This window comes from Hyalella azteca, unplaced genomic scaffold (assembly GCF_000764305.2).
Source record: "Hyalella azteca isolate HAZT.00-mixed unplaced genomic scaffold, Hazt_2.0.2 contig16068, whole genome shotgun sequence".
Classification (NCBI taxonomy): Eukaryota; Metazoa; Arthropoda; class Malacostraca; order Amphipoda; family Hyalellidae; genus Hyalella; species Hyalella azteca.
Genome location: NW_025945895.1, coordinates 137,674 through 150,866, shown reverse-complemented (window position 1 = coordinate 150,866; position 13,193 = coordinate 137,674). Strand labels below are relative to the sequence as shown.

General features: G+C 37.0%; 2 protein-coding genes across 2 annotated transcripts; one reads left to right on the top strand and one right to left on the bottom strand.

Moving 5' to 3' along the window:
- Positions 1–518: 518 nt before the first annotated feature.
- LOC108682232 lies at positions 519–5,136 on the top strand (the record flags this gene model as incomplete). Its single annotated transcript, XM_018171362.2, is given in 7 exon segments — positions 519–855; positions 1,182–1,505; positions 2,115–2,193; positions 2,748–2,813; positions 3,343–3,719; positions 4,013–4,138; positions 4,506–5,136. Coding segments are annotated over 7 exon segments (1,410 nt in total). The 3' UTR covers positions 4,611–5,136.
- A 688-nt stretch (positions 5,137–5,824) lies between these two features.
- On the bottom strand, positions 5,825–11,191 carry LOC108682233. The gene is made up of 6 exons (XM_018171363.2): positions 10,981–11,191; positions 10,105–10,643; positions 9,239–9,443; positions 7,975–8,079; positions 7,279–7,395; positions 5,825–6,872 (listed from the first exon to the last, which is right to left on the bottom strand). The coding sequence occupies exons 1-6, from the start codon at positions 11,071–11,073 to the stop codon at positions 6,690–6,692; spliced, it is 1,242 nt and encodes a 413-aa protein (XP_018026852.2). The 5' UTR covers positions 11,074–11,191; the 3' UTR covers positions 5,825–6,689.
- Between the last annotated feature and the right edge of the window lie 2,002 nt (positions 11,192–13,193).

The window sequence follows — 13,193 nt, the reverse complement described above, 5'->3', positions numbered from 1 at the left end:
AGAAGCTAATATGAACGTTTTAGGTTTCAATTCATAACCTCACTAACGTGTTGTGCGTGCAAACGGCATACAAACCTTTTTTTTAGTTTATTTTTGATTAGGTAGACCATAGATTTGAAGGCTTCAAGTGCATATGCATTATGCACTGTGCCACTCCCCAGCCTGATCTCTGTCATTTGTTAGGGATAAAAGGAAGAGGCTTAGGCCAAGCTCTCCCACATCAAGGATAAAGATAAACCATTTTTCTTTCTTTGAAGTTTGAATTAGAAAAATAAGAAATTGGGAAAAGCCATAGGAATGGGTGAAGTTTGCCTGATTCATGTGCATTTCTGTCTAATTCACTGGTGGCTTCTGCCCAATTTTCCATCTGTGAAGGTGGCTTCTGTGGTTCTGCCCAAGAAAAATATGTCTATGTTTTCTTAGCAAATAATTGTATTTTTATAAATAGAAGTGAAGATTTTTTAGAAGATGGGTATAACCACTAAACCAGTGATTTTTAATCCCTTCTTCCATTTCAGAATCATGATCTCCAAATGCACAGCATCAGCTGCTCTAGACCAGACTAACTTCTTCAAATCTTGCATCAAAACTCTTCAGGCAAGAAGTAAGGCATCTGGGACATTATATCCTCCTTCCAGAATATTTCCTGCCAAAAATGTTCCTAATGGCAATGCAAACAAATCTGGCAGTAAAAAGCCATCAATTTCTGTTGCCACATTTTTCCAAAAAGCCCGTGAGGTGCAAGAAAATATTGTGAGGCTAAAACAGCTTCTTATGGACCGAAGAAAAGTTTTCATTGGTCGCATCAATGACCCAGCCTCAATGACCCCTGAGCAATGTGCAGTTATGGATCAGGTTAGATATTGTATTAAGAGCTTTTTCTTGAATAAAATATGCTAAAAATTGATAAAATGGTTATGTTTGATTTTCAATTTGCTATGTTACTTGAAAAATTCAGATTCTACCATTTTTGTTGGTTGTATCAGGCATTATCATGTGCATGAATATATTTGTTTTGACAGAGTTGAACATAAGTAGGAAGCTCCAGTTGATTTTGATGCTCATGTTTTATATGAGTTTTCAGTCTGTAAAGGTTTTTGTATCATCTTCAAAATCAATTTTTTACATGTGTCAATCACCTTGAAAAAATAATTGCTACGCCTTTGTTTTTTTGTCTCAAGATTCTTACTGAGAAATTGAAGATAGTTGATCAACAAATAGCTGAATTGGAAGCGAAAATTTCTTCAGCAACATTTATGGCTCTGAAAAAAACAATCTGGAGCTCTCCAAGACCTGGCAAAGACTTGGACATTGCTGATTCCAACCCAGGCAGAAATATCAGCACAAATGAGGCCATCAGCAATACTGTTGATAAACCTAATGATATTGTTGATGTTGAGTGCTGCATGGCCATAACAGCATGCATAGTTCGAGCTCATCTAGCTGACCTCAAGTCCATCTATTCAAGTATGAAAGAAGCTAAGCAACAGAAGGAAAACATGAAGGTGAGGTTGTAGCCTTATTCCTGAATAATGCTCGTAACATTCCTTGTGATCTTTCATGATATTAACTGTAATAAGTATGCCTTAGTAAAAGTCATAAAATAATTTATATTTATTTTGAGTACTGTACTTGGTCATGAATTTTAAGTTTATGAGATTCATCCAAAGTTTCAAAGTGAAACATTAGTGCATTATTTTGACTCAATCAATATCCATTTTTGCTTTTTATTTGTTCATGAGTTTGCTTAGATAGGTATTGCTGCCTGATTTTAATAATGTGTAATGCTGATTGTTCTTATGCATAGATAATAATTTTCTTATTTTTTTCATGATCTGATGATTTGTGCAATATACTAGGTACTTGAAGTTTGTTTTCAAAATTTCCTGAATGTTTGTTTGCTAATGTTTTCCCTTAGAAATTCCATCATGTTCATAGTGTCACCTAGTAGGTATAGAGTATGATTCTTTAAATATTATTGTTTTATAAGCCTCATGAACATAAGAAGTTTTTTGTTAAATCTTGACAGAAATAAAGGTTTCTTTCATGTAACTTCAGCCTGGAAACAATGAGGACAATAATTATAATTTCCTGATCTCTTGCTTCTGTTTCAGGCAAAGCTGATGAGGTTGCATCGTCCAGCCTATGTGGAGAAGAACAGCACCATTGAGCTCAGACTGCAGCAGCAAAAAGGTACTTCATTTTCTTGCATAATGTAAATTTTTGATTTAGTGGACCAAACTTTATGAATACTTTAAAATTAATTTTATTTCGATATTAAACATCTTGCCATGAGTTATTACAAAGAATTTCTTGGGTATAACCTTATATCTAAACAATATGGTTAATGCTATTGATGAAAAATTTGTTTTAAACTTTCTCATCGTCTTACAATACTTGTTTCCATCAAAATTTCGGATGAACTTACTTCAAAATTGTACTGCAGTAAAAAATGTCAATTATAATCTCTTGTTTATATATGTGTGAAATTGATATTCATCTTAAACTGTTGGTATTGCTGACTTTAAACTTTTGTTGTGCTCATGACCACACTTAGTTCAAATCTAAACCAAAGTAAATCTCAAAGCATCTTTAGTCTCACATTCATCATTATGGTATCCAATTAACTTTATTTTATATTATCCAATTAACATTATCACATAATCACAGAAATATTCAATTGTTTAAATTAAAACTACACATTTACCTTTATCCAAACTGTATTTATTTTGATCATCACCTTGCAGAATGTGAACAAGCCAGTGTCGTCACTAACAACAGGAAGAAGGTGGAGCAAGAGGACTGGAGAGATGGTGTGTTGCCATGTGTTGCCAGCTGCCTGATGCCATGTGTTGCCTGTTGCCATGTGTTGACAGCTGTGTGTTGCCAGCTGCCTGATGCCATGTGTTGACAGCTGTGTGTTGCCAGCTGCCTGATGCCATGTGTTGACAGCTGTGTGTTGCCAGCTGCCTGATGCCATGTGTTGCCAGCTGCCTTGCCATGTCTTGACAGCTGCCTGATGCTTGGTCAAAATCGACAATGCAGCTGTGTGGCCACCTACTAAAGTTGAATATTATTATTAATACTTTTAATTATCAATATTTTTAAAAGTATTATTGCTGTATTAGTATGAACAAGTGTGCCAAGTACTGCTACAACATTCATTCATTTTAATATTTATGTTTCATATATACCTATCGTGGTTATTTCCAGGCCTTGTGAAACAACTGAAGCTTGAATAGTTTTAGTTTGGTAAGGAACATCTCGAGTTGAAAGAATTAAGTGACGTTATTGCGTAATTACTTTATTATGGAAATAATGTTAATCTTTCCTTCTCTGCAGATGACGACACCTGCAGCCTCTCCAGAATAGAGCAGCTGCCGTCATCAGCTGCCACGAAGAAGATGAAAGAAACAACAAACTTTTCTCAATCTGCTGAGAATTATTCCAAAGACCCTAGCTCAGTTCTTAGTGAGAATAATTCTTTGTTCAGGATAAAATCTCCTGACCAAAACTTGGGCAAGGAAGCTAAAAGCAGTAATGCCCTAACGTCCTCCGAAGCTCCAGGCGCCATGGACAGCTATCATCGTCCATACATTTTTGACTACGATAATTCTATTCTTTCTCCAGAAGAAACGAATGTGTTGGAACAGGAAAATTTGATGATATACAATGAACTGCAATCTGCACATGAGGAAGTCCGGCAGATAACAAAACAGGTATAGGATTTTTCATTACAAGGCATCATGGAATAATAAAATCATTATTGGTGAATAGTATAAGTGCTCAATAAACAATAGATTTTGAGCTCACTGAATATATCATTTTTAATATGATTAAAATAAATACGCCTTGTTAAGTGTTTTGGACATTGCAGTCCCAGGCAACAATGGAGCGCTGCCTTACCTGCATTGAATATGTACAGGTGTTGGAGCTTGGCATATAATTTTATCTTTATCATTATAAGCAGGTGGTGAGGTTTGGCATATAATTATATTATTATTTTGTGCAGGTGGTGGAGCTGGGCAGGCTGCAGGATGTGCTGCTGGAGAGCGTGCAGGAGCAGGCGGTGGTGGCAGACAACGTACAGCAGCATGTCATGGCGGCCACTGACAACGTGCAGGAGGGTAACGAGCAGGTGCGTGCAGCTGCATGTACGTAATATGAATCAACGTTTATTATCTGATAAAAAAAGAAACCCAGCATAACATATGCAGTGCTTGTGCTACCCACACTACTGGTTAGTGTGTCATTTAGAATGAAATAGAATAGAAATGTCGGCACTGAAGAAATAGGCCCATGGCCTGTTGCCGATTCATTTACTTTTCGTGACTTTTTTCATTTCTCCTCTTTTAATCAAATAATGAATCCAATGTGTGTAGTATTATTTAATACTTATTTCAATGCTTTTGCTGCACTTCTTTCAATACTTTTGTTGCACTTCTTTCAATACTTCTACTACACTTTTTTAGATGTTTTTTTATTAACCTTGCGTTAATTTGCAGATCAGGGAGGCGATGCGCAAAGATGCCAGCTTCCGCGTGTGGATTTTGTTCTTCTTGATCATGATGTCGCTGACGATCCTCTTCCTGGTCTGGTACAACGACTGAACCTCTCAACATGAGGCTCATGATGTCGCTGACGATCCTCTTCCTGGACTGGTGCAAAGACTGAACCTCGCATGAGGCTATTCATGCTTCGTTAAAGCATATCACGAAATGCTCGAAAGTTAATGCAATCTGTTCATAGAAATCCTGTAATGTTATGCATTGGTATAATGTTACTTGATCATTTACTTTCAAACTCCAGGTCATGGTAGGGACATTTTTTGAGGTAAAATAGCACAAACAGAAAATCATGCTGAATAAAATTAATGGAAACAAATTTAGAAAAATGCAAAATAGATCAGCGGACGTTGGTGTGTTGTATAAGTTTTGAAAGTCATGTTGCATTTACTGTTATTATTTACTATTTAACTGAGATTGTGATGTAAAAAATAAAATTCCAGTAGGTACTTATGGAACTGATGGTTAAGAAGAAAGATTCTAATTATTGCATAAGGAACAGAATATTTTTTTAAACTTGCATGCAAGTTGCAGCAAAGAAGTATATGGAACCGATCGCTGCTCTTTGTGGCCAATGGGCCATGTGAAGATATTGCTTTTGTAACCTGTACGGGGATATGGCGGGTAGTGCTCGTGAAATCTATCTTTTGAATTATTGTAATATTTATTTTTGTTAATACCTAATTATAGTTTAACATCATTTTTTGTTTTTCGCTTTATTGCCTGCAGAAGTGAATTCTTCAGAGCTGTTGCTTTGCAATTTTTTATTTGCCTGCTCAGACGATCAGCTGATCGGGAACTAAACAAGTAAAAGGAATCGACTCTACGATTGTGGCTGTGATGAAGTCGAGTTTACTTGATTTGTTTGAAGATAATTATTTATTGTTAATTCTAATATAAATTATTATGTATTAATCTCAATAGTGTGTGTCTTAGCTCACCAGAAGTCTTGTAGGATATCGCATTACCATGACAGTTACGCTGACAGGTTAGTTGTTATGTCGGCTAATGTAGTGCTATGTTAGCAGGCCAGTCCTAAGATGCACAACCAAGCTGCTAATTCTGCTAGTTTCCTTTGCGCTGCTATTTGCAATAGTGAGTTATGATGAATCTTTTCTGCATCTTTGGAGTTCATAAATGATATAATTCAATATCATTCTCCCTCAGAGGAGAACTTTTGATGCGTGTCTGTATTTTTTGATCCGGGAAACCACGAACAAATGATTAGAAATTATAATAATTGTTCAAGTGCCAGCGCAATCTCGGCCGCCATCGTAAGAGTAGAGATTAGTTCTTGTGTGTCTAGCTTACGATTATTTTACTTGTATACATTATACCATGACGATGAAAATCACCTTAATTAAGTGAAGATAGATTAATATCACACTCTACTATAAAAACATGCTCCGATATAATATCGACGGAATATTATGACATAAGAATATACATTAATTGCAGGTAACCGTGTATTTATGTTTATGAGCTACCTACTACAATAGGTAGGTAGGATAAACGATGGACATAACCTTGCATTAATCTATACGTCTCCTACGTATTCCTTTCATGTAATGATGAATTTTACATCTTGTTCGTGGTACATTTTTTACATTTTTTATCATGCAAAAACAATAGAACGCATCAGATCCGTCTCTTTTGACTGCAATGCAAAATAATTCCAACGATAAAAGTATTAAATAAGAAATAATTATCAGCCACATATTGTGAGCTCATGCATTACAAAAGTGTTTTGAGCCATCAGAGCTACCAACACACATCTTAGCAGGCTTTTCATTGATCAGCAATTCCTTGTTCGTGAGGTTCTGGCATGCCAACTTGTTTTAATTTACACACGATCGTTATCAATTTTACTCAACTGAACGGTGGATGTTGGGAACAAACTTCCATGAGTGATCATGTAATAACTGATCAAATTACAAAGCATTTAACGTCTTCTATGTGCTTCTTTCATGCTTATTCATATCTAAAACTACTCGCTCGTCGAATCTTACGTGCCATCATGAAATTTTGTCCCCGGCTTGAATCATGCTAGTCTTCAACCACGTATGAATCATGAATCATCGTGAGTTCTTCAAACTCGCATCAACTCATTAGTCTGAGCTCTATTCAAATTCCGAACGAGTCATCGTCAGAATCTTCATCCGAGGACGATGAAATCGTTTCATCAGGTTGTTGGTCTTCAGCGATGTCAGCGATATACGCCAGGAGTATAGTCATCAGGAACAGCCCCACGAACAGATCAAAAGGCAGGAAAAGACGACTCGCAGAACTCAAAGAACGACTTTCAGCCTGTGAAGAAGTTCCGCCAAACACGGTAATTTAAGAATATATAATATTCAGAAGCGGTTAAGATCAGTCAAAAGCATGACAGACATTTTCCTGTTCATAAGAAAATTTGGGCTAGCTGGTCAAATAATAAAATACTTTTTGCTAGCCAACGTGATAATGTTAATTCAATGTAGTTTAAGGACAACGCGCGCTTAGATTTCAATGAGAATTGCGTAAATTTAAAATCATCAACAAGCTAGTACAACTTGAACTGTTAGAATAACTTCGAGTTAATGTCATGACAAATCTAAATCATCTTCAGAATAAAATTACCATAACTGCGAAATATTGTTTTTGTAGAAAATAATAGCTGAAAGCCTTCAAATCTTTTGTATTCTGATTGCAAAAGAAGTCGCTCAAAACTCACTTTCAGTATAGAGATGAAAGAACCCTCGAGAGTGAGCAGCGCAAGCGTTTCATCGTCGGTGATGGAGTAAAGGAGAGTCGACATGGCGAATATGCCAAGCAAAACGAGCGCCAACACCTGAACAGATGGGCAATGCTCAATTGCGCTGCACGGTGCATAGTCCTATATGCCTACGGTCCAAATAAATGTCATTGTAAACGATAATAATAAATAACGCTAATCAGTACTGAACGTCTGCCAGACATGAAGGACCTCAAGGCTCCGTTTCATGAACTTTTTGGCTTGCGGTCATGGCTGACTTCAACCGCGCCTCTTAGATACACCATCAGCCACGTTACCTTGCATCTATACCTGCTGTCTTTATACATGAACGTAAATCTTATCTAGTTATAGACAACCATGAACAATTATGTGCTGCAGCCGGTATAATTCAACATTTTATTGTTTTGAACTGCCCAGTGGACATAGGTACATTCGAATGATTAATTTCACTTTAATATTGAACTCTAAGGCCGGGTTCACAACATACTGCTGGACACGTGCCAGGCATATGCCAGTCCATGGTGAGAATGATTCGATATGAATGCATTAAAGAATATTAGACTGGACCTCGACTGGCAAATGCTTGACAAAGCTGGCAAATACCTTGCATGTGCTCGACAGATGGTGTGAACCCGGGCCAATGTAGCCACTTGCCTGCCACAGCCTCTGCAGCGTGAGCCTCAGGCTCCTGATGAGGGACGTGAGGGTAGAATGCAAGAACGAGGGCATCACGACGCTCTTCGCCATCAGCAGCAACACCTTGAACAACCAAACAAAATTTATAATGATATTATCATCACAACGAAGGTGTCAGAGATCATATAATGAACAGGAACATCATTACAGAAGTAAGCGGATAGAATATCGATACGTCGAGGACAATGTGAAGCAACTTGCAGCAAATTGGGCAGCATTGGTACAAATGCTTTATTATAAATGCTTTATATTATATATTTAATTAAAAGCAATAACGAAAAGCTTGGATGAGTTGTTTAAATTTCATATTTGACATTTTCGAAACAATATCAAAATCTGTAGCGGAAATACGCTAAAATGTAATACGGAATTAATTACCCATCTTCTCCCAACCTTCGTCAAGAAAGAGACGTCAATACCATTACCTGCAATATATAAACTTAAAAACCTGCTTTGAAAAGCGATCGAAAAGAAACAAGCTCATTCGCTAGATGGCAAAACATTTATTAAAAACATTTAAAATATGTGTCTCTGTCATGAGCGACCGTTAGGTTAGTGTTTTCTTCCGAAGTTAGGTAACTACATTAACAAAAAAGTGGAGATGCTTCTGCAAATTGTATCATTTAAGTTTAGATTTTTGATAATTTTTTAATTTTGGAGCAGAACAAAAACCAAATTCAATCACTTAAGCATGCTCATTAACAAGTAAACACACAGGCTTAGTTTGTAACACATACAGTACGTATCGTTTTAACCCTCAACCGCCGTACGTCAATCTCCGTGAACATAACTTTCAACTTAAACGGACGTTTGTACGCAACAGAGAACATTTTAAAGTTGTCGTACGTGGCGGCAAATTATACGTGAACTATTGAGTGTAGCAACCTGAGGACGTTTGTACGCAACAGAGAACATTTTAAAGTTGTCGTACGTGGCGGCAACCATTCGTGCAAGTCTTTTTGCGCTCACTAGAACGTATCCTTTTTGGGAAGTAGGTTTGTGACAATACGGTATAGATCCGGTTACTCATGTCAGGCGGTAGAGGGATAAGACAAAAATTCTTAATTAATTTGACTGGCTGAAAGATAGCTGACGAGGGCCTGAAGTCTTATCTCCACCACCTGCGAGTAACAACAATAGGATGGAGACATCATGGAGTGGGATAGCATATGGGCCTCAAGGGCATTGTTTTCAACACAAAAAAAATTCTTATTTCTACCACCTGGAGGGACAACAGATAGCTGACGAGAGCCTGGCGGTAGAACTGATGTCTGATGTCGTTAGCCATGCTGAAGAGATTCCCTGCCGAGTCCTCGACGGCGTTCCTGAGCTCCCAGCCGAGCAGCATCAATGCCCGCACCACCAAACTCTGCGTCACCGCCAGCATTATGTTGATGAGAAACACTAACTTTCCCGGCGCCCGGAACCTACCAACCAGATAAATAAATGATTGTAAAAGGTAAATTTTCTGCTAAGCAAATATCAGGTGAATGGTTAGGATTTAGGAACGATAAAAAATTAATTTTACGAATTTCATTTTTAAAGAATTTTTAAGGTTTTCATCCCCTAAAGGAGCATGGGAAATTTGGATTTCAAATTTCAATCAGTATCAGACGAATACGGAAAATAAATTTCATAAGGATGCCGTACTAAGAACTGGGAATTGGATTGACTGAGAAATACACTAACAAATATTCATGATTTAACACGTATTTGAGACATTAGACATGCACGACACATAACCGATATGTAAGGCATAACTTATATTTCAGACACAACTCATATGAAATACCGATAAAATATATATGTAAACATAACACACATCGAAGATGAAACGTACCTAACGCCTGTCGTTGACTTTGATTGCCAACTTTTGAAATTGCCATAGAGAACGCCTTTGCCCACTAATTGTACTTGGGTTATATGCCTACAATTGCAACGCATTAATTAAATGTTATGCTGCAAGCTTCAATCAACAATATCATTCGGTATCAAAGTTGTCGAAAATCATTGCCAACGACTCGAGTTTGACTAATGATAGCTTCACCAGAATTTGGGACATGTTTCAACTTCATACAACGCACTCACTTGAAGGAACAAAGTCCTATATGTGGAGTCTCCATCACTGCAAGTATGATATACATCATAAGGAGCAGTATAGAGAGAACGAAGATCTCACTAACGTCATCATCGGTGAAAACGTTGCCAGAAATCCCAGCATTTTGTCCTACGCTGTCTTCATCAACGACTAAAAAGCACGTGGTGACCCGGCTGGTCCGGGCATATACATCGAACCGGAAAGTATTGTCCATAGTTTTGCTGAAAACGGCTTCCAGTTCCGAGAACGTATTGGTGGAAAGTGAATGCACGATACAGTTCAAAGAAACCTCATCCATGATTTGAAAATTGTTCCAGAACTGTGCGTTGCTAGCAAGGAAGTGTTGAATGGTTCTGATTGAGTTTTCCTTTGCATCGAGTGACAGTCGCTCGAGTTCTTCAGATTTTGCGAAGACAGTTACAGTCACCGGCCATAAGAAGGCAAGAGATTTCTTCACGTAAGGTTCAGAATAGGTTGCCATCTCTTTCAATACGGCAGCAACGCTCAGAGGCAGAACGTCGCGGACAAACTGCAAATGTTTATTTCATTTATCAAAATACCCTAAGGGTGATGCATGAATAAGCTGTGGCCTTAAATTACGAAGTTTCATGAGCATTTTAAAGCAAATCAGGTTAGTATTTCAGCATAATTTTTCAGAGCATAAGATAAATCTACAAATAAAACGTTTTCAATAGAGAAATGCTGAATTTTTGTGGAGTTTTCTTCGCTTTTAAATTTCTAGTGAATCTGCGATTCAAGCAAACTAGTGACATTATTACTTGTGTTCGATAAATCTACAATGTTTACTTTCATTCTCTCAAAGTATTACATAATTGAGAGCTTTTTATAATCTTAAATATTCTCACCTCGTCGCCGGGCCATATGTGGTTGCCCATTATAAATTCTTCACCTTCACACCGCTCGAGCTCGTCACATGGACTCAGCAGGAGCACGTCCATGATCAGGTCAAAGGAAATGTCATAAGGAAACTCTGGTTTATGGATTAGGTGGCATTTCCTGAAGAGTATCGTCACACAAGCCCCGAAGCAGAGCGGGAAGATGAACTTTCCGAAGATGTCTACACCAGACTGACGGCGAAACGCTCGTCGGATCCGCGCTATTGGCTGAAATTCGGTAATCATCTTCCAAAATCCAAAGACTGAAAGAGTTCATAAGTGTATTCTACGCAAAATCTTTATTATCTCTGTTCAATTTTTGATAAAACGTCTAGTTTTTGTTATTTATCTGGAACAAACACTTATTTATTGATCCATGTACTTGTAGCGACGGAAGTGACCTTTGTCTACAAATAAATTTTTTATTCTCTGCATAGACGGTTCGAAATTTTGTTTCGAAAATCAATATTTTAGAGTTTCGATCTTATTCATTTTATAAGAAAACATATCTGATAAAGTTCTTATTCAACAACTTGATCGCCATATAACTCGGATATTAGAAACGTACAGACGTCTCAAACATGTGCGTAAAACCTACCTATGTATATTGGAGTCTCGCTCTAACGTTTCACGTTCTCCTTGAGCGTAACGGAAAACATTTTCACCCAAATAATGCGTTGAACTTGGATCATGATAACTCATATACAAGTTTTGAGCAACACAAAGGCAAGCTAATATCACGTATTTAAAGAGAATAACCTATTTATGCTCGAGCTAACAAATTCATAACCAACAATTTTCTCTCTAAAACTAAATCTAGAGTGACTGACAATTTTAATTAGGTATCATGGTTGTAGGCTAACCTGTAATTTTGTCACAATTCTGAACATGAACCGTAGTGCTATATATTTGTCATCAAATGCATATATTTCCAGTTAATCTCCGAATCTACCTTACCTATGATGCTGAATCTGATTCATTTTACTCATGCCTTACTTGCATTTTTGCCCAAGCAAGTAATTAATGATTAAATTTCCTCTTTAAAATATATATTACATAAAAATCAGAATGCATTCGGTAAATATACAATTTACATTTTAGTAACTTTTCCAGATAAAATGGACTCTCAATTTAATCAATGCATATAATTTATTCAATGGCTGTTTTCAACACATTTACTCTGAGATGATAGAATGAAAACAATGCGATTGCGAATGTACGGATGTAACCGCTTTCACCTAAATTACGTTACTCATGGTTAAATTAATATTCAACCAACTTAGGGTTAAATAAATATTCAGTCACGAGTCCAACATGGATAAAACCTAATGCCCCGCCTCGAGCATTTTCAGAATGAATGCAACGATTGCTGCGTTATTAAGAATGTAACATGCCAATTCTTTATAGATGAGCGAAGTCATCGAATTTATTAACTGATTAAGGAGCTGTTGTCCAAAAAAAATTTCATTAAAAATATGGTGGTTATTCGTAGCCTTTTATTTGCTATTAATTCTTACTTAATCGTAATGACTTGCGTAATAATTTGACCTTAATAATCTCAAGTCACGCGCCATGACTTGAGATTATTAAGCCATCATTTTAACTTACACTATCTTATCACTCTAAATCATTAATTTATTTGTCCCAGACCAGAAACGAAACCAGTGAAAATAAGCTTGGACAAAGTCGTAACGATAGCCTCCATTGAACTATAAAGCTACATTGATAAAAGGTACATAATACTTATCTATTTAAGCGAGTCACGGTGATTGTCCTGAACACTGATATCACCTGCACATTGCGTGGTCATTCAAGCAGGTCAGACCTGCACTCAAAGAAATGTGTGAGACAAGCCAAATTGCAATGCCCTTTTTGCCCTTGTTTGGGACATCCGAAACCAGGTTACCGTGAAAAAAGACGAAGCAGTGCTACGTGCAGAAATTTCTTCACTATTTGGATCCCCATTAATTTATCCGAGTGTCGATATCCAAATGAAAGAAATATTTCAGAGTACAATACTTGACCTACACTTTCAACCATTCAAACTTGTATGTTTGTGCACTTTTTCATCTCTACCAATAATTTTTACAGTGTATTTCGCGGAAAGGTAATTTCCAACGAATTTCAGTGACTGATTAAACCAGTAATTTCTTATACGTACATTCATTTTGTTAGTGAATTAA

Excerpts from the sequence above, each read along its gene's own strand:
- LOC108682233 (XM_018171363.2), bottom strand. The coding sequence starts at position 11,073 with ATGGACGTGCTCCTGCTGAGTCCATGTGACGAGCTCGAGCGGTGTGAA. Across the intron at positions 8,080-9,238 it reads GCTATCTGTTGTCCCTCCAG|GTGTTGCTGCTGATGGCGAA; the intron begins GTGGTAGAAATA and ends TGGTTGTTCAAG. Across the intron at positions 7,396-7,974 it reads CGCTGCAGAGGCTGTGGCAG|GTGTTGGCGCTCGTTTTGCT; the intron begins GCAAGTGGCTAC and ends CCATCTGTTCAG.